Below are 19519 nucleotides of genomic sequence, written 5' to 3'. Positions count from 1 at the left end.
TCATAGAATCATCCAATGAATGGTTGACTATACAGTGCAATGTTATTTTTTCATGAATTGCAGACCGACTTACAAGTATGGTTTTCTATACAAAGTCGTAATTTTATGATGTAATCGAATGTTGCACGAATTAGGACCATGTGCTGGAACCAAATAAAAGGTAAGTCATTGAAAGACAGTCATTAATTTTAATACATACTTAGATCAACCATACTAACATCGTTGTTAATTTTTATTTTAAGAATTTTTTAATAATTTCTAACAAAATTACACATAATACTTAATACATATAATTGTTTTTACTCTTTTAAATTATTTACGTTCGGATAGTAACAAAATCTCATGAAACTGATAAATTAACAACTATTTCATCATATTAGTAAACACATGTTATTGTCTTCTTAATTCTAGAATGATCAAAAAATGATTTACAAACAAAGATATTATTAAATGTGGAAGGGAAATAAAATTTGGAAATGAATAAGTTAAGCGGCATACCTCCAGATTTGGATCTGGATGATCCAAGATTTCGAGTCAGACCATATCAACAAATTGTTGCTTCTTGTACAGGTGCTTTTATTACGTCAATTTTTGGTAAGATTTACTCTTGTCTAATACAACATATTTTTTACAAAAAAAAATTAATTCTATAGAGAAAATATTACAAACTTTCTTTTATAGTTACTCCTTTGGATGTAGTTAAGATCAGACTACAAGCACAGCAGAAAGCAATGCTCTCTAACAAATGTTTTCTTTATTGTAATGGCTTAATGGATCACTTATGTCCTTGTCTAAATGGGAAAGGTCCAATATGGGCTAGAGGAAATGGAAAGTTTAATGGCACAGTGGTATGACGCATATAAAAATTTCTGCTAAAATTTAAACAATAATAAAAACTAGTAATTAAATAATATAGAATAATTCGTTTATAGGATGCCTTTATGAAGATTAGCAAGAATGAAGGTATTCTTTCACTATGGAGTGGTTTAAGTCCTACTCTTGTTCTAGCTGTACCTGCAACCATAGTGTATTTTGTTTCATATGAACAGTTAAGATTATATCTTAAGGTATATAAACTTCCCTTCAACTTCATTTAAGTCTTTCTCCATTTTCTAATATTATTCATATGTTCATAGGATAAATATAATAACAACTACAGAAAAGTTAGTGGAGTTACCATGGAACAGCCATTCTGGATTCCTATGTTGGCTGGGGCTACAGCACGGATTTGGGCTGCAACCTTAGTGAGCCCATTAGAGTTAATTAGAACAAAGATGCAATCTCAGAGATTAAGTTATGCAGGTAATTTTTTGTGCTTATTATTCTTCACATCATAAATTATGCATAATAATAATGTAATATATCTATCTCTTTCAGAAATTCTTCAAGCATTGAAAACTGTTATAAAATATAATGGGGTTCCTGGCTTATGGATGGGATTAACTACTACTCTTCTACGTGATGTACCTTTTAGTGCGATTTACTGGTTAAATTACGAAACTATAAAGCAAAAGTTTCAAGTGACTCAACAGACTTTTACTTTTAATTTCATAGCAGGTGCTATAGCTGGATCTGTGGGTGTCTTGTTTATATTCTAACTTTAATGATAATGACAGAGATATAAAACTACTATATACATATTGATTTTATAGATAGCCGCATTTTTAACTATTCCATTTGACGTTGTGAAGACACATAGACAAATAGAAATGGGTGAGAAAGAGATTTATTCAGGTATTATAAGCTTCATTCTCCACTTTCTTTTTATATCTCTATGTCTTTCACATATCTGTATCTTTCTTTAACGAGAATATGAATTACAGATAAACCTAGACGTATTGGCGGAACGTGGATTGTAATACAAAAAATTTATATGCAAAATGGAGTGAGAGGATTATTTACAGGACTAATTCCGCGAGTAATTAAAGTAGCTCCAGCTTGTGCGATTATGATTGCGACATTTGAACATGGGAAACGATTCTTTCAAGTATACAATGCTAACCAAATACTTCAATACGAGAACGATTTACAACTTCTAAAACACAAGCGGAAAAGCGTAGAATGACGTGCATGTCATATTTTATATCATAATATATTATATTCAAAGAGGACGAATAAATTTTATTTAAAAATTTATTCAAGATTTTAAAAATTTGACAGGAAAAGTAAGCTATGTAATTGAAGATTACTAAGAATTGAAGACTATTAAAATGAAGAGGTAATTATGCAATTTAGTAACTTTCCCAATTTTGACTATTTGATTTTAAACTTTTTCTTTTCAAGTTTCACTTTATCATAAAAACAAGAAATCAATTATGAGAGCTTGAGAAATTAATGTACTTATCATTTTATTAAGAAAGCACCAAATTAAAGAATGTTCTCATTTCATAAAAATATATTTCTTTAGTTTAACCCTTTCGCTTCGGCAGTCCAGTCCGCCTAAGTGCTCCGCCTGTACGGAGGCACGCGCCACAAATGCGCACAGTGGCATGATTGCTGTATAAATGTTTTCCTAAGTCTTAAATAACAACTCTGCTGAATAAAACAATAAAACAATCTTTGCTCCAATATGATAAGTATAATTTACATCTTTAATATGAAAAGGTTTACAAAATTACAGGTAATATATTGCATATTTACATATTTACAAGACTTTATGATAAAATGTTTAATATAATTAATTATGAAAAGTAAATTAGTTAATATATTAATATGTAAAGATTAGTAACATAATTCTGAATGATATATTTTGAAACAAGGATCTATACATAAGCCAACATTGCAATCTTTACACTCATATCGTGATTCGGATCTTTTATCATTTTTTCTACAAATGACACATCTTCGTTTTTGGTTTTTATTTTTTGGCTCATAGAATGAGGGAAAATGTCTCTCTGTTAACCTCTTTGGATTGTCAATGGGTCTGCTTTGACGCTGAACTACATTGTGCAGATACTTTGCAATTATTTGTTTTATTAACCCTAACTGAAATTTTGCCATGGAAATAGTTTCTTGTCAATTGTACTTATAAACATAATATGCATTCCACACATAAATGTCTATGAGGTGGAAGAAAAATTTGCGGTACTACTTCAACTATTTATGAGTTGAATTAACAGTGCTTAGAACCATATCAACTTTGTCTATTATGTCCATTGACTTATTATAACTTATAACACACACAGGTTTCTGCACACTCTGTTGTTCTCCATACCTAGATACTGCTGCAAAATCTGCAGTATGCATACTGGTAATCATATAAACTTCTTTTTTGTCTATCCATTTCATTGCTAACAAAGTATTTGATGTACGAAAACATGCCTCTCCTTTTTTCAAATGCTCTTCAAACTTCGGCATTCCTTGCCGTCTTTTATTCACGGTCCCGCATACATTGGTATAATTATTATGTAAAAAGTTAAATAATGCTGGACTCGAATAAAAGTTATCTAGATAAACTGTGTGACCTTTTCCTAAGTATGGTTTCAAAAGGGACAAAACTATTGCTCCCGATTTTCCAATCCCCGTGATTGCACTTTCTAAAATTGTTGAGTTTCCGCTATAAATTATAAGGTCTTGCACGTAGCTTGTTTTACAATTACAGAGCACATATGATTTTATACCAAACCGACTTCTCTTCGATGGAATGTAAGATTAGCGGTCTTTGTACAACATCAAGCTTTCGTCGATTAATCCAATATATCAATAAAATCAACAGAAAATTTCTGCCGGTAAAGAAAAAATATATTATTGACTACAGCCTGATATATGGGGTGCCGATCGTCGTGTAGTCGCCATCTATAAGCGGCATCCGTACCTACAGGTCATCTAGCCGGCGCCGCCTATTAGCGGCACCCGAAGCGAAAGGATTAATTACTTCAATGTTCAAAAAGATTAGATTATGTTTTAACAAATTTACTTAAACATGTTTGAGTAGATGAAAAAATTTCTACCATTTAAAAAATTATTGGAATTGTAAAGATTCAAAACCTAATCTAACCTTTATGGTAAATTTTGAACACTAAATGCATTAATGTAAAAGAATATTAAATCTCTAAAACTTTCCACTATTTCATAAAGAGGGACAGAAAATCAAATAGTTAAAATTGGATCAAATCACTAAAATGCATACATACATATTATGCAAAGATAACCTTTATAATCTTAACCTCTAGTCCAATTTCATAGTAACCAATCACATCTTCACCATAGACATATTCTAAAAAATCCCTAGCATAAATATGAATCAAACGAGTGTTTACACTAGTCGATATTTAAAAATCATCCATCTTTTTGTTTCAATACAACGTTTAGAAAATTTTATCAGAAAGAGTAACGATAAAAAATAATACGAATTTTAATATAAAACATTTAAAGGTTTGGGAGTTGGAAAATTTCTGGAAATACATAATAGCAAATGTATTTATTAGTTACTGCAGACGCAGAAGCGTTCGGCTAAATTCGGTTGGTCGATAATCGTGTTCGGCGAGAGTCGAGGCGTTGCAAGTAGTGAATAGGTCACTGCACGAAAGTCGGTTCGGTTCGTTCAGTGGAGATTGTTCGTTCAACGAGCGATTCGTTCACTAGTCTCTCATCAACTGAACATTCCAAGGCCGGGTCTTCTTACCGCCTCTTCTTACTATACTCTGGTAAGTCTGACCTCCTGTTAACTCAAAATTGCTTAAAATAAAATAAAAACTCTCAAAATTTCTCATTAATCATTTTTTCAATATCATATTTTAATCTAAAATATCATTAAGAATCATAATTTATAAGTTCTTAGATAATCGCAAAGAAGAAATTAATTAAGCGAGCGGAAGGCAAAGTACGAGAAGTGGCCATTTTGTATTCTTTCGTCGGCCATTCATTGCTTCGTGGTTTTTACTTTTATTCCTAATAACAGAAATTAGGCGATACTCGAGTTGTGATACTAGAGTTAATTTTGACTCCTGAATCTCACATAACGACCCCATCAGGAATGTTACGTAATACTAAGCTACGTACGTCCTATCTCATGGCCAGTCATTCGCTGGTGTCCACCGGGTTACATTACAGCACACCTTGGTGGCAACTCGTGGTCTTCGATTTTTCGAAACGTTCCTTGTTTCAGATACTCTTTAAAGCAGCCACACTTCAAACGTCATCATGTACGCTTGCACTAAATTCATCGCACCCATCGTCACCAGGTCGGCCGTGAGTATATTTTGTCATCCTCAGTTTGATTTCATATTACACGTTATTATATAATCTTCAATCTTAGAATTTACACCGGATTTTCAGTTGTTCGCTGGAAGTAAGAACTACATTCGGCCGCTGAGCAGCGCCGTAGTGAATCACAGCCAGTCTATACAACAGAATCAGATCCAGACTCCAATCAGTGCTGTAAATATTTTTCGTTGAGCATTGCATAACCTATTCCCGTTACCGGGTTATATAAGCCGCTATATTTTCATAAGTCCAAGCTTTTTTGCTTTTTAGAGAGAAACAAAAGATTTGTGAAATAAATTTGTTCATTTTTGGTAATTCATTGACATATATCATCTGGGGCATTGAGCTGTGTTGAATTATTCAACTGTACTGTTGCAATTTAAAGTTATGTCATGGAAAATATAAAGTTGTATTAAACTGGGATTTATTATGAATAGAATTATTTAATTGATTGAAATAAGGAATTTAAGGGATGTAAGATATAACTAGAAATAATTATCTTTTAGCATATGAATCTTTTCAGTTATGGATTAGTTCAATAATTTTTTTTTTAGTTTCAATTGATATCATGAAAAGACTTGAAGCAATAAATGATTTTAATGGTATATTCTTTGTCAATAGAATTAAATTTGATAACCTGGAATTGCGAATAAGATACTAATATTTTCATTGTTTTCTTGAAAACAAAATTGAGTGTTGTGTATTAAAAAAACAAAACGTGTTTTTTAATTCTAAATGATAAACCAAATTTACTTTATTGCATCAAAATATTGATTACACATGCAAAATCAATGAACATAAAGGTTACGTAAGGCATGTTATTTTAGAGGTAAAAGTAGATCAACTTTATGTAATATATGTAGCACTATAGTAGAAATTATTGCTGGACATGACATTCTTTAGATTAAATTTAAACTTTCTTGACCTTGTAATACTTTCAAATACTTAAAATGTTGTTCTCTTTTTAATTTTACAGAATTTTTTCTTTAATTACTTGAATGATTATTTTGTAGTCTCCACTGGTGCAGTCCTCGATTGTGCGTAGTTTCCAGACATCCGCAATCAGCCGTGATATCGATTCTGCTGCGAAATTCATTGGTGCTGGTGCCGCCACCGTGGGAGTCGCTGGATCAGGTGTGTATATCCTTTATCTTCGTCAATTACAAAAATTCTAATCCATTATGATTCCTTATTTAATATTCACATTTCTCATTAGAAAAAGTCCCAAATTTCTATTCCAGGAATTGGTGTTGGTTTGATTTTTGGATCCCTCATAATCGGTTATGCCCGAAATCCATCCTTAAAGCAGCAAGTTTTCAATTATGCTATCCTTGGCTTTGCTCTATCTGAAGCAATGGGCCTCTTTTGCTTGATGATAGCATTCCTTATATTATTTGCCTTTTGATCCCAATTCCTCCATGCAGTAGTAAAGTTATATTACAAGTTTCATTCCTTTGACTAATCATAAAACAAAGACTTAAATGTACTGTTATTGATTTCAGGTGCAGGAATTGGTTCAGTGTTTGGTTCTTTGATCGTTGGTTATGCCAGGAATCCCTCTCTCAAACAGCAGTTGTTCTCATACGCCATCCTGGGCTTTGCCCTGTCCGAGGCCATGGGTCTCTTCTGTCTTATGATGGCTTTCTTGCTCTTGTTCGCGTTCTAAGTCACCAAAATCGCATAAAAACACAATACTACTAGTTTTAGTGCGTCACTGCCAAAGCAACATTCTTTGATTCCTGCAAGGGAAGCAGCGGTAGTTGCATTTGGTGTACGGGATGTCATGAAATCATTAGAGATGCTCGATTATCCGGTTCGACGGGGTATGCGACGGTACGACAATGAACTGAAAAAAAATGGCGGCTGTATACGTATATTTGGATCATCGATCGGACCGTCCTCCACCCCTTCAGGGCCTTTCGAACTGATTTGTAATCATTTCATGGTCTACTGTAATATCATTGTAGTGTAAAAACTTCACATTACTACAATAACATATTTCAGTGTAATGAGAAACGACTAAGAACGTTACATAAAAGTTTATTAAAGAATGGAAAACAGAAAAAATACGACAGCCCTGCCTGCAAGATTATAATACGCATATATCCATCACTTTTAATGTTATCAAATATTAAGCATAGTACATTTTTGTTACCCCGAAAATTGTTCATCATTGTTGTGCCATCGCGTGCGCACGTTATTGAAGGTAACTGGACGAAGAAAACTGTACAGTGATATTGAATAAACACTTGTCGTAACATTATTATTGAATCTATGAACGATTTAAACCTCATCCTTAGATTCTAATTATAATTAGAGTAAAGAGATAATTACTCTCTCTTTGGTAGAAATTCATTCTGAAGATCAGAGTTTTATTAAATTATGCAATGGCTGGCAGTATGAATATTACTCTAGATTAACTCTATAAAAATGATTAATATTGGCAGAATTAAGTAATCAAATCTATTGTTGAAATAGAAAATAAATAATTCAAAGAAAATATTTTAAAATAAATGTTACACCGTTCGATTTAAAAATTAGACTGATATTATTCAATTTTTATACATAGTTTTATCACGATATTGTACAATACAGTAAAAAATTGCATTTAGTTGGTAGTGCCGAAACCTATAGGTTCTACGTTGTTGTGTGGTAACATATTCAACTGGTCCAAAAGGTTTTCCCTCTCTCGAAGACACGACCACGCTTTCTCCTGTTCTTTTTTTGTTAAGGGTACTTTTCTTTGTTTCGCTAGTATAAGTTTCTTGTAGTGTTCTATCACTTCGTTATCCGCTGTACTAATTTTCCTCTTCAACGCTTGCCGTTTGCTTTCCTCCTGAGCTAAACTCAACAGTCTTTTTAACTGTGTTACATTATGATTGGAAAGAGCAGTAAGCTCCTGTTGACACCGTTTTATCTCAGTCAAAATTTCGTCGTCCTCTTGATTCTTCTTTTGTGCATCTGGTTCTAAAATTCCTTGCTCTACAAGTTCTTTGTGCATCCTTAATTCTAAATTAATAGAGTTCTGAATAGTAAGATCTCTTAAAACTGGAGGATCACTGTCCCTAAAGAGTTTGTTATCTGTGTTATTATTTGCAACATATACATTTTCTTCAAGCAAGGCAGAGACTAATCTCTGAGTTAAAGGTCCTGCTATACTGTGTGCCTTTTTGTCATTTTTTCCAACTAACAGAGACACGTCAGAACGATTTTTTTTTTTATCTCTAGTTGGATTACCTGCATCTTCTTCTTGCAACAAATCATTATGTGCCCACATTAAACTGTAATGACGACCTAATGGGGGGACTTTTTTAAAGTCACTAATGTCACTGTGCGTGCAAATTAATTCTTCTAGTAATTTAATATCATCAGACATAATGTCTGTGCAATATGGATCGACAGATGCCCAGAATTTATTAGGAGTATCATTTTTTGGTAAGAGCAACTTTGGTGATTCAGATTTGGAACCTTCAATTCTTGAAATTTCATGAACATTTGGAATGACTTGAGAGTTTGAGCTGGTAACAGCTTTTTGCTTGAACAGTTTTGCAGGTAGAGGAGACTGTGTTTTAACATTAAGTTCTTTAGGTTTGAACTTTTCTTCTCTGACCTTTTTATCCAGAAGAGAAAGGCCTTTCCCACTTTTGGACCTTTTGTCTCTGCGTTCCTCTACTGAAGACAAATTGGTTATCTCTTCTTGAAGCATGCGGTGTCGCACCACTACAGAGGAGAGAAGCATTTCTAGTTCTAACTGCAGCGTATCAAGATCCTCCATTCCTACACCTTCTTCCACACTGCGTTGCAGGATACTACTATACCTTGGAAGAAGGCGGCTATTGTCAGCAATTTTTAAAATAGATAAAGGCTTTGTGGCCTCTGTATTCTCCAAAGTCGTATCTGAGTTAAGGGCAGAAGACTGTACAGTTTTCCCACTTTCTCGCACTTTGACAACCGCCTTTTTGGAACTTTGTTTTCCTTTTCCAGACATGGTTACAATTTTAATTTTGCACAAGTGCCTTCAAAAGATTCCGTCTATTATTTCACTAGGAGATACTCATCTTTGTAAGGCTTGGTTGTTGTGTTGACTAATTCTATCTACCTTTCTTGTAAGCATAAACTTCTTCATTCAAATGCATTTTCAGTTCAACACATAGTAGACGTTTTTGTACTTTGCATAAAAGATTTTATCTTTTTTAGTTTAAACTTTCCAATTTTCAATCGTTATACATATACAATTCTGAAGTGTCATAAGCTATTAGGTTATGTTAACATCCACAAGTTGTACGCGCAATGAACGCTCCGATCAGCTGGTAGGCTAATGCATGAAATATGCAGTCAACGTCACCTAATTGTAACTCATAAGATGTTAGTGATCTTACCCTCAAGAATTTATTAAAGAAAATATTTTTATTTTTTGCTTTATGTTCAAGAAACTGATACGAGAATAGTCAGTCGAATCGCTAAACGATCCTTTCCTATTAAACAGCAGCACTATCTCAACTGTTCTATTTACATGTACCTAAAGCGTGTTTTTGTACAGCATCAACTGACCGAAAATTTCCCTTGATAACTGACCATTGTTATCCCCACCACTTTAATGGTACTTTAGTAGTGTCAATTCATTTTAATTGGTTGACATTAATTTGATTTAATGATCAATTACTTAATCTTGAATTTAATAGAATTTAAATAAATTGATTAAACTGTTGTGTAACATGTTTTTAATACAATTTTTCCAATACTATTTTCAACATAAATAGATTTATTTAAAATTTATAGCAAGTATAGTTTGTTCAATGAGTCAAGTCGATAGAGTCAAATAGAAAGAAATATATGTATAATTGATCAATAGTATATGCAACACTTTCAGTTATTGGCTAGTCGCTGGTGTAGTATAATTACGAGGATAATTTGATATTAATGTAAAAAATGTTTAAACTGAACTGCTAAATCTGATATATTTGTTTAATCTAACCAAAAAAAAAGAAATAAAAATATAAATATATATCAGATCTTTTCATTTAGGAGGTTAATGTCTGGAAAAATAGCTTTCTCTAATTTGTAGTTTCCTCTAGATTGTAATCACGTGGTTTTATTTACATTTCTTGACTTGACTCATTGAACATGTCGTATATCTATTTATAACATTTTCATAAATCATATTATACACCTACGACGTATTTTTTGTATTTCCAAAATAAAGTTTAACTTATAATCAAATAGATTATAATCAATACAACACATATAAATTGCTAAATCTTGATGATGTTACGAAATTATTTGTATGATAATTGTCAATTAACATGATAATACATTCGCTTTAATCTGCAATAAATTTATTATCCATGTTTTTAAGAATTACTCGTCATGGGTAATAGGTCGTTATATAAATAATGAAAAAAGTAGAGAGTAGTGTGTAATAAGGAAAATCAAAAATGGCTGAAAAAGGAGCTCATTTAACTGGAACAGCATTTATAAAACCTTCTATTTTTGAAATTATAGCACAGGAATCATTATCGTCCATTGTCGAACCTTCTTTTAAAAAATTTCTATCGGTAGGTTAGGTTAACTGATCTTCAAAAATAGAATTTAATATAATTTCAATTATAATTAAGTGTTTCAATTTTATGTTATTAATAAAAAGTACTTTACATTTTTGTGAAATTAAAATCGATAATAAACTATCATGTTCTGATTGCATTAATAGTTAACATTCTTACGTTTTTTTAAATTAACAAACCGGAAGTCTGAAATTTAAATTTGAAAATAAAATTAATTTCATTAAATATAATTATTTAATAATTGTATAATTATTTAATAATTTATTGAATAATATATTGTTATTTAATATATAATAATCTACTTCCTCGCAATAAAAGATTAATTTTTTAAATGCTTTTATAAAATTTTAGTTTCTCATATCATTCAATATTGAAAGATACAGTCATCTTCTTAGATGGACAGATGAAGGCTATTTAATTTTCAATACAATTCTTCAATGGTATTACTTGAATAAATATTGTAAGTGACTCATTTTTATTAATATCTATACAAGTTGAAGTTTTCATTTGTAAAAGATCTATATATTCCAGCTGCTTCATTTTCTGAAACATTTTATGGTTTAAAACGCATAACTGTAGTAGATTCGAAAATTAAAAGCAAGTTATCAAACAAGCAAAAACATCTTTCTTTGATATTAACAGTTGTATTCCCTTATATAAAAAATAAACTATCTCAGTTAAGTCAAAGATATAAACTCGAAGAATTAGATGGATGTGCTCCAAAATCGGTATTTATTAACATATTTAATTTTGATTTATATTTATTTTTTCAAATAATTCTTAAACTTACTTTTCATTGCAGAAATGGAAAAAATTGTATTGTAATTGCATTATCAAAGGAAACGCGATAATTTTTATGATATATGAATTTATGGTACTGTATAATTATATAGTTTATATTTCTGGAAAATCTGCATATACTTCCCCGCTTTTGAAGCTGTTATCTATTACTTTAACATATGCAGAACCAGAACCAATAATTAGTATTTCTGATCTATTAAGAAAGATTAGAAACAATTCCTTTGGCCTTAGTGATGGGGTAGATATATTTCAAAGAATGGTGACTACATCTTTTGAATTTGGAGCATTTTTCCTTCAATTTGTATCATGGTGGACTCAAGAACATTATTCAACTAACTTACTGTCATTACCCATTCCACCACCTCCTAAGGCAAGAATATAATAATTAATAATTGTAACTATGTACTAAAGTTCTTTCTCTGTGTAATCTGCAATTATATGTAAAATATTTTTTTTATTTATTTTAGATTCCAGAAATAGCAAAGCAGTACAAAGGCATATGTCCAATCTGTCGTAAAGCACTCAGAATACATACAGTACTTTCAGTATCTGGGTATGTGTAAACATTATAAAAGTAAGAAGTTCCAATTTAGATTGTAATTCATAAATATTTCATTTCACAGTTACGCATTCTGCTATCAATGCATTCTTCCTGTGATACGCACAGACAGAAAGTGTCCAGTGACAAACTATCCTGCCAAAGAAGATGACTTAATACGTTTGTATTTAGGCTAAGTAATAATGTGCATATTTTATCAGAAAAATTGTATATGTAAATAAAAGATTGTTATTTCTCAAATTGCTTGCACTATCATTGTTATATAGGACAAAATCACCTTCAATACGAACGTAATGAAAATATTTATGCATTCATTGTATTGTAACATAACTTTCAATGTCAACGAGAGTTTCATGAAAATAAAAGTTCCCTGGCGTGGAATAAACTAATTGAATAATTGCAATTGTGAATAACATTTACAGGTACATTCCTCTATATTGTAGAAAAAATACTGATTTCAGCTGAAGGTTTTAATTAGCATCCAATACACTCGCGTACTTGAATCACAGACAACGGCGCCGGAAGTTCCAGTCATCGGTTTCGATTGAACACTCGCACCAGACTTTTGGTAAAACATCTTAAAGAATGTAATATATTTCAATACTGAATATTCGACACTCTATATAGAATCTAAGAATAAAAATGATTCGCAAAATATAAGAACATTATCTAAGAGGTAATATAATAAGTATTTACCTTTCCTGTACTTCCATATTACCAAGTAATCAGTGTTCGAGTATTGTTCACTTATTAATAATGTATAAGGCACCCTTACGATTGTAGATATCAATTTAAAAGTTTTCTAATCCAAAAAATTTTTCTTACTTTATCTTATTGAATATTACCAACTTACAATTTGAAGTAATTATGAAAAATTATGGCACACACTTCGTAGAGAAATTTATGAAAGTGATGAAATATTAATTTCAAGTATATATATACACAAAACATTAAAAAATTTCCCATTTTTGTAATTCTATATATCTGCTTATAAAAATTTAATCTATGTATACTTTATAACAAGGAATAATAAAGGAAGTTTTGAGTTGAGGAAATAGGATTATGCAATATATACGTTACTTCATATAAAAATTAAAATCTTTTCTCGTTCAGAAAGTATTATATACATTTGTCTCTATATTATAATCGATGGATATGTTACATTTTAGAATGCTTGGAAAGCCCTACTTAATTAAGTAGAATACTTGAACACTGACTTTCTTACTACATTGATAGGAACATTTTTTTTTCGAAGGCCACGATTAATAATGCATAGAAGTTCTAACGCTCTAGTCTAATCAAACTAACCGTATATCAATTATGTTAGTTACGTTTCATGGCATAAAAATTAATAACAATGATTTGCACTTACATATAGATTATCTAAAAAAAAAGACGAGAATATCGCTATATATACTCATACACTGATCAAATTTTATGTTAACTCTTTTATATATACAAATCTTAAAACCTTAATTATACATTATTATCTCAAAAGATTTTATGTTGATATAAACAATTCCTCGCGTATTTGCAATTATAAAAAGCTTCTACTTTCCTTATGTAAAAATTACATAAAGAATATCCTCTCCATTTTGTTAAAATAAGCTTATACTGATGTATGAGTATACACGTTATTTTTTTTGTATCATTATCAGACTTTTAAAATTATGATTAATATTCCACTGGAATTTTTCGTTTACTTTCGTAATTTCATTAAGAATCACATTTTTTGTTCGCAGCAATTGCGTTTTATAACTGTTCAAATTAAGTAGATTTTCTATTGTTTCTTTTTGTACCTTTACCAATGAAGAATCTGGTCGCCAGTTAGTTCACTTTCTCAAGTTGTTTGACTAGACTGCAGCTTTAATACAGTTTTCTCTGTCTTCGATAAGCTCCTTTACCAATCATGCGATGCACGATGCAAATTCTTATAGGCACATTCAATCACTTCACGTTAAAGAGTATTAACATAGTAACAATAATAGTACCTAAGCATGTATTATGATAATACTAGATTATAACTGAAACGTATTAAAATTGAATTAAAATTCATTCCAATTCTATTAAAATTTAACAAAATATTAAGAAATACATGCTTTCTGAATGCTGAAGTTTAAAAAAGGGAGCAGTATTTTGAAATTATCGTAGCTTTAAAAAAAATATACGACTTCAAAAATTGCTTATTTCTACACAATCATTAATATCTAGTAATTCTACTAATAATTTTGATTTTTGTGTATGTACTTCATGCAAAATTCTACTAATCGACTTACTAAATTATTAGAAACTGTACGTTAACACGACAAAATAGGTAAAGATACATAGGGGATAGAAACAAATATAAGTTCAAGCAAGAGGGACAATTTTACTGCGCTTTAAGTATGATTTACTAATTATATCGATATTGTTAATATTAGAGGGTAAATCAAACTGCTACAACAGAAAGCGTACGTTTCAGTATTCTAGAACGTATACATACGTACGTGTCTGAGATTCAAAAATTTCATACCCAATCGCATATTCGTTTCATCTCCTCTCCATAAAGCGTCCGTTCAATTTTTCAATCTCTTAAGAACACATCAACTACAATTCTTCGAAGAACGCAACTCTGGCCTTGGTGGACCCAGACTTCACTTTCTTTAACGTACTATACTTATTCTCACCGAGTCGCACTTGTTCTTCATGTAATTGATCTAACTCGCACTGTTTCTCTCCGACTTTCATAACTTCTATCTCTGTACGCAATTCTCTAAGTTGCTCTTGCAAGTGTTTGCTCTTTTCCCAGTAATCGACTCTTTCTTTCTCTATTTCCAGGGAGAGCTGATCGACGTCTCCATCGGCAATTAGATCATATGAAGTTAGGTCAGCTGGCAGAGGTTCAGTATCCAATTGCAGTGTCTGAAGATCCGCTTGCAAATCTGACGGAAGTACTTGTGTCGATGGGAATAGATTTGGCACAGGCTATGAAAATATTAAGAGAAATATTAATTTTAATTATATGAATGAAATAAAACTATATTTCATTCTAACTTTATAAATTATATTTAATTATTAGACTGCTGATTTTTATGCATTTATGAAGAATTTAAGAGGTACAAAAATGCACAGAATGAACATAATATATAAAAATATATAAAAATGTCCAAAATACAGTACTCCTTATAATATCTAGTAAATAAGGTAATTATCTACCTAGGTTTCATTTTTTAACTTATATTCATAAAAATATAAATTTGCATAAAGATCCAGAGTCTATTAATTATTCCTATGATTTGGATGCATACAGCTATAGTAGCAGTATAAGCGTTTCTGCTGAGGAATTCCAACAGTTTTTCCTTTGCTTCCTTTTCAGCAATTCGTGCACGCAGCAGTTCATCTTTTAATTTTTCTGCTTCTGCTGCTCTTCGCTCTGATTCTTGTACCAGCCTTTCTGTAAGCAACTCTGCCTCTCTGGTCTTTCGTTCTAGGTGAACCTTTTCCTCTTCGGTCTTCATATTATTCAATCGTATACGTGTGATCTCCTGTTCTGCCTCTGAAGCCTTCTGACTTAATAGCATGGCCTCCTCTTCAGCCACGCGACTTTTCTCTGCTAGTAAATCTGCAGTTTCTTCAGACCTTCTCTATAATAATACGAAATTTTTTAAAGATAATTTTTAGGTATTACAGTAATACAAAGTTACTTATGATGTCTTACAAGTGCTTCGTTTGCTAGACGAATTTCTTCCTGATACTGCAGAAGACGTTGCTCCATAGCAGCCTTTTCCCTTTCTGCTGCTTCTCTGAGTTGTTTTTCTCGTGCCAGTTTATTTCTCTCGATTTGTCTCCTAACAAAACAATATTATTACAGAGTAAAAGTTATACATTGTTTAAAAAATAATAAGTTAATATAGTAATATAATATAGTAGTAATTACTTATCCATTAAAAAATACCTTTAGAAAGTATTTACATGATTCCTTTGAAGATGTTCCACTTTTAAATGTTTAAATAAATATACTAACCTTTTTAAACATCTATTTAATTATTTCTCAGTTCCTATAAAATAATATAAAACAACAAAAAGAAAAGAGAAATAGAGGTTAATTAGGATACTGTTATAGTGAAATATACATAAACTTTTCATGCATACAATTATTAGATACATCTTTTATAATTCATCAAAAAAATGTCAAACTTATTTTTTCATTTTTAGTTAATAAAACATTCCAGTTCACAAGCTGCAGTCAAATTATAAGAATTTAATTTATAATAGAAAGAATATCATATATATTTAACATTGCATTAAAGTTGTATTAAAAAGCAATGAAAATTTAAGCAACATTTCGCGAAATATATATGTGTGAAAACGTACCTCGACTTCTCCTCTTTGGCCTGTGCTTTCATCTGTTGCACCTCCATAGAATCAGGTTTGCGTCTCCTCATAAACAGATCGTGGTTGCCAATACACAGGTCCAGGATCTTAACAAATAATATGTGAGCAGCTTTGTCATTGTTTTGTTCGTCGAATCCTAAAGCTATCAAACCCTTCACCCAGCTGCCAACATCTGACTGTTTTTTTACCAGTTTATTCATCCGAACTTTCTGCGAGAAGAACACGAAGTTCGGCGACGTTTTCTCCACCGGCTTTATTACGAACTTCTTGTCATCAAAACTGATGTGTCGTATCTCCGACCACGTGAATGTTGTTTTCGGTGCCAGCTTGTTCTCCTTCTCGTAAATGTTCAGTCCCAAGGCCGTGACTCCCAACCAAAGGTCAGTTTCTTTTTTATTCTAATAATTTATATTGCTGAATAAAAATACTTTTACAATAAAAATTTTATTTTATCTACAAAATGTTATTGCACTTACACTAATAGGGAAATAATTTACTCCATACATATCAAGATCTTGAGCAATTTTTAGATATTCCATTTCTGCTTCATCTCTTGACATTCCACGATGATCAGCATACCAAATTTTTATTCTATCTTCCCACATTTCAGGCGTCATCTGATACTGATCGATAACTCTCTGTGGCAACAAATCCTCGCTAGCGAGCATTCCTGGACGGTATGATACTTCATCATAGTCTCCATACTATAACGTTTGAGGTCACAGATTAGTACAAGTAAAAATGTTTATTTTAAAAAGATAACTGGAGGTACAATCACCTTCGCTTGAACTGCATAAGAAGCTAACAGAACAGATGCCTCTGGTGGACAATAAATATCCATTGAAAGGATGGCCTGTTTCACTTGCAGGAAGAACAAGTGTTGTGTTACTTCTTGCACCAATTCTTCAGCAACATCCTCGGGATAGAACTTTGCCAGAAACATAAAAGGTGTCGTAGGTTGCTGAGAAATACACTGATCTTGTACTAAAATATAAGTTTATCAAAGCATTAATAAAGTATGATTTATGAAGCAAATTAGCCTATGATCAATGGATTTAATATTCCACCTTTTTTGTCCAATTTTAACCAAGATATAAATCCTTTAGCATCTTCATACTGGAGTCCAAAATACCACGTTTCTCTTAATCCTATTGTACGACAGACCAAATCGAACAGATCTCTTCCCGTTGATCTCCACTGTAATGTAAATAGCCTAAAGTAGTTGTTCGCATGATATTTGACAGTAACAAAGTAACCAAGTAATTTAAGTAGAAACTAACCTCCAAACTGAATTCGAGTTCAGCGTCCAGGGTACAGACTTTAACGGGGAAAGATTTTCCAGACTTTTTCCTTCGAAATGGTGGCATTTTACTCCTCATTATGTTCACTCAACATCACGAAAGAAGAAGGGTAATCAATATCGCAAAAAAAATGGAAGAAAAAAAGAACGAAAGCACCTAAGATTATTCTGCGGGGCTTTGCTCGGCTTTAACCGTTTCTCATATTGTTCAAAATAATCCAGAAAAAATATGAATGATAGATAACCTTACCTACGCATTCGCAACATATTGACGAAATACATTGAAACACGTAATAACGATTCGATCCACTCGAATTCCCGTGGAACAGCGTAACGATCTCTCGAACCGTGGATTTCCTTGTTAAATCACATTCCGTTGGCCTTTTTTCCAAACTTTATTTTCGGAGAGAAAAAAAAACAGCAGCAGAATTGATAGCGATACATAAACTAATCTCTCCGCCTTTTGAAACAGTTTATTCCACCAATTTTAGCCAATTCGAGTAACTTCGCTCGAGACAGTGACTATACTGACAGTCTAGATAATCTAACATTTTGTTTTTCGATAGTTTAAAATCTGCAACATCAATTGATCGATATCGCGGTTTCATTTTAATTCTTTATAAATGTCATTTATTTGGAATAATATTTTTAAGGACGACGTTAGAAAAGGGAATAGAATAGTATAAATTTGATATAATTTTTCTCTTTTTGAAGAGATCTACACTATCGGTAATGTTGAAATTTCGGTGGCTAAGGTCGAACTGCCATAAAGTTAATAATCGATAACGATAACAGTTGATTATGAATTAAAAATTTTATTATATTTTATATTGATAATAATAGTAATTTGTTATTTACTTTTATTATTTTATTAGCGATTTATTTGAATTGATTAGTCTAATAATGCTCAGAAGAATAGTAATTTATGTAAGGGTCTGCATTACCAATAAGGTAAGATACAGGATACGTTAAGCAGCAATATAAAGAGGAAAAAAGAGGGAAAAAGAATGTATATTTAGATCGTTAAGGATGATACTTCACAATTTTAAAAGCTATGAATTAGTGAACACGAATATAAACTCTGAAATCTGCAATTTTTAATTACCTAAAATCGAACGATTATAGTTAAGCATACTTTACTGATGTACTATAAGAATCACAAAAGTATATCATAAAACTATAGTTCGATTTATAAAATATGTCAATGATGAGTACCGATCAAATTTGGAAATCGATTCTAGTTCTAGGAGTACCAATTAATATACATGCAACAAATATTAGCACAACAATGCCAGATCTAGTCCTGTGTTAATCTTACCTCATAATAGTACATTTTACTGTTATAATTGGTATACAAAAAATTCGTTATGTAATTTTTCAAATATCGAACCGGGGAAAGATCAAATTATAACATTTTACTATTCCCTCTCTTAGAATCCTATTCTCTCTATTCTCTTTTTGTATTATAGGTTTCGTAAAGATGTTGAAAGTGTATATTGACGATGGATACTACTAAATGCAGTTTTTGTTTGTTTTAATGAGACGAATAGGAATACACACGAACTAGTGAAAGGTAGTCGAAAGTAAGCAGTGGAATCGAATAACTAAGGCAAGACTATTTATTGCCTACTCAGTGATAAACTGTAGAAGGTAAAAAGGTATCATACGCCGTTGGGCGAAACTGTAAAAAAAAAAAAAATAATTTATTCCTGCTTGGTT

General features: G+C 31.5%; 5 protein-coding genes across 10 annotated transcripts; 3 read left to right on the top strand and 2 right to left on the bottom strand.

Moving 5' to 3' along the window:
• Positions 1-3: 3 nt before the first annotated feature.
• On the top strand, positions 4-2136 carry LOC117214287 (solute carrier family 25 member 40-like). The gene is made up of 8 exons (XM_033460267.1): positions 4-160; positions 412-594; positions 682-848; positions 933-1067; positions 1137-1302; positions 1378-1574; positions 1653-1734; positions 1824-2136. The coding sequence occupies exons 2-8, from the start codon at positions 477-479 to the stop codon at positions 2063-2065; spliced, it is 1107 nt and encodes a 368-aa protein (XP_033316158.1). The 5' UTR covers positions 4-160; positions 412-476; the 3' UTR covers positions 2066-2136.
• A 2358-nt stretch (positions 2137-4494) lies between these two features.
• LOC117214509 (ATP synthase lipid-binding protein, mitochondrial) lies at positions 4495-7476 on the top strand. The gene is made up of 5 exons (XM_033460672.1): positions 4495-4646; positions 5108-5190; positions 5278-5379; positions 6219-6339; positions 6708-7476. Exons 2-5 carry the CDS (start codon positions 5143-5145, stop codon positions 6869-6871), a joined length of 435 nt encoding a protein of 144 aa, XP_033316563.1. The 5' UTR covers positions 4495-4646; positions 5108-5142; the 3' UTR covers positions 6872-7476.
• Positions 7477-7705: 229 nt separating this feature from the next.
• Positions 7706-9758, bottom strand: LOC117214506 (transcriptional adapter 3-A). Its single transcript, XM_033460669.1, has 2 exons — positions 9305-9758; positions 7706-9221 (listed from the first exon to the last, which is right to left on the bottom strand). The coding sequence occupies exon 2, from the start codon at positions 9191-9193 to the stop codon at positions 7814-7816; it is 1380 nt and encodes a 459-aa protein (XP_033316560.1). The 5' UTR covers positions 9194-9221; positions 9305-9758; the 3' UTR covers positions 7706-7813.
• Positions 9759-10410: 652 nt separating this feature from the next.
• LOC117214507 (peroxisome assembly protein 12) lies at positions 10411-12564 on the top strand. Of its 2 annotated transcripts, none has more exons than XM_033460670.1 (6): positions 10411-10760; positions 11118-11226; positions 11283-11494; positions 11569-11937; positions 12035-12120; positions 12191-12564. In XM_033460670.1, exons 1-6 carry the CDS (start codon positions 10641-10643, stop codon positions 12300-12302), a joined length of 1008 nt encoding a protein of 335 aa, XP_033316561.1. In that variant the 5' UTR covers positions 10411-10640; the 3' UTR covers positions 12303-12564. The 2 variants fall into 2 exon arrangements, with proteins under 2 accessions (XP_033316561.1, XP_033316562.1); XM_033460671.1 differs by having other exon boundaries at positions 10417-10760; positions 11298-11494.
• Positions 12565-13206: 642 nt separating this feature from the next.
• LOC117214505 (merlin) lies at positions 13207-18337 on the bottom strand. Of its 5 annotated transcripts, none has more exons than XM_033460667.1 (10): positions 18051-18333; positions 17781-17874; positions 17568-17697; positions 17279-17484; positions 16977-17204; positions 16689-16898; positions 16480-16586; positions 15824-15953; positions 15414-15749; positions 13207-15090 (listed from the first exon to the last, which is right to left on the bottom strand). In XM_033460667.1, exons 1-10 carry the CDS (start codon positions 18080-18082, stop codon positions 14713-14715), a joined length of 1851 nt encoding a protein of 616 aa, XP_033316558.1. In that variant the 5' UTR covers positions 18083-18333; the 3' UTR covers positions 13207-14712. The 5 variants fall into 5 exon arrangements, with proteins under 5 accessions (XP_033316558.1, XP_033316559.1, XP_033316555.1 ...); XM_033460668.1 differs by having other exon boundaries at positions 17781-17887; positions 18051-18332; XM_033460664.1 differs by having other exon boundaries at positions 16480-16898; positions 18051-18337.
• Positions 18338-19519: the final 1182 nt, after the last annotated feature.

This window comes from Bombus bifarius, unplaced genomic scaffold (genome assembly GCF_011952205.1).
Source record: "Bombus bifarius isolate JDL3187 unplaced genomic scaffold, Bbif_JDL3187 scf7180000009200, whole genome shotgun sequence".
In the NCBI taxonomy this organism is placed as follows: domain Eukaryota; kingdom Metazoa; phylum Arthropoda; class Insecta; order Hymenoptera; family Apidae; genus Bombus; species Bombus bifarius.
The sequence above is the reverse complement of the archived record's forward strand: the minus strand, read 5'-3'. Positions and strand labels throughout refer to the sequence as shown.

Excerpts from the sequence above, each read along its gene's own strand:
- LOC117214287 (XM_033460267.1), top strand. The coding sequence starts at position 477 with ATGAATAAGTTAAGCGGCATACCTCCAGATTTGGATCTGGATGATCCA. Across the intron at positions 849-932 it reads GAAAGTTTAATGGCACAGTG|GATGCCTTTATGAAGATTAG; the intron begins GTATGACGCATA and ends ATTCGTTTATAG. Across the intron at positions 1,575-1,652 it reads CAGGTGCTATAGCTGGATCT|ATAGCCGCATTTTTAACTAT; the intron begins GTGGGTGTCTTG and ends TTGATTTTATAG.
- LOC117214509 (XM_033460672.1), top strand. The coding sequence starts at position 5,143 with ATGTACGCTTGCACTAAATTCATCGCACCCATCGTCACCAGGTCGGCC. Across the intron at positions 5,380-6,218 it reads TCCAGACTCCAATCAGTGCT|TCTCCACTGGTGCAGTCCTC; the intron begins GTAAATATTTTT and ends ATTATTTTGTAG. Across the intron at positions 6,340-6,707 it reads CGTGGGAGTCGCTGGATCAG|GTGCAGGAATTGGTTCAGTG; the intron begins GTGTGTATATCC and ends TATTGATTTCAG.
- LOC117214506 (XM_033460669.1), bottom strand. The coding sequence starts at position 9,193 with ATGTCTGGAAAAGGAAAACAAAGTTCCAAAAAGGCGGTTGTCAAAGTG.
- LOC117214507 (XM_033460670.1), top strand. The coding sequence starts at position 10,641 with ATGGCTGAAAAAGGAGCTCATTTAACTGGAACAGCATTTATAAAACCT. Across the intron at positions 11,495-11,568 it reads ATGGATGTGCTCCAAAATCG|AAATGGAAAAAATTGTATTG; the intron begins GTATTTATTAAC and ends TTTTCATTGCAG. Across the intron at positions 11,938-12,034 it reads CCATTCCACCACCTCCTAAG|ATTCCAGAAATAGCAAAGCA; the intron begins GCAAGAATATAA and ends TATTTATTTTAG.
- LOC117214505 (XM_033460664.1), bottom strand. The coding sequence starts at position 18,082 with ATGTATTTCGTCAATATGTTGCGAATGCGTAG. Across the intron at positions 17,875-18,050 it reads AATATGTTGCGAATGCGTAG|GAGTAAAATGCCACCATTTC; the intron begins GTAAGGTTATCT and ends GAACATAATGAG. Across the intron at positions 15,954-16,479 it reads GCCAAAGAGGAGAAGTCGAG|GAGACAAATCGAGAGAAATA; the intron begins GTACGTTTTCAC and ends TTGTTTTGTTAG.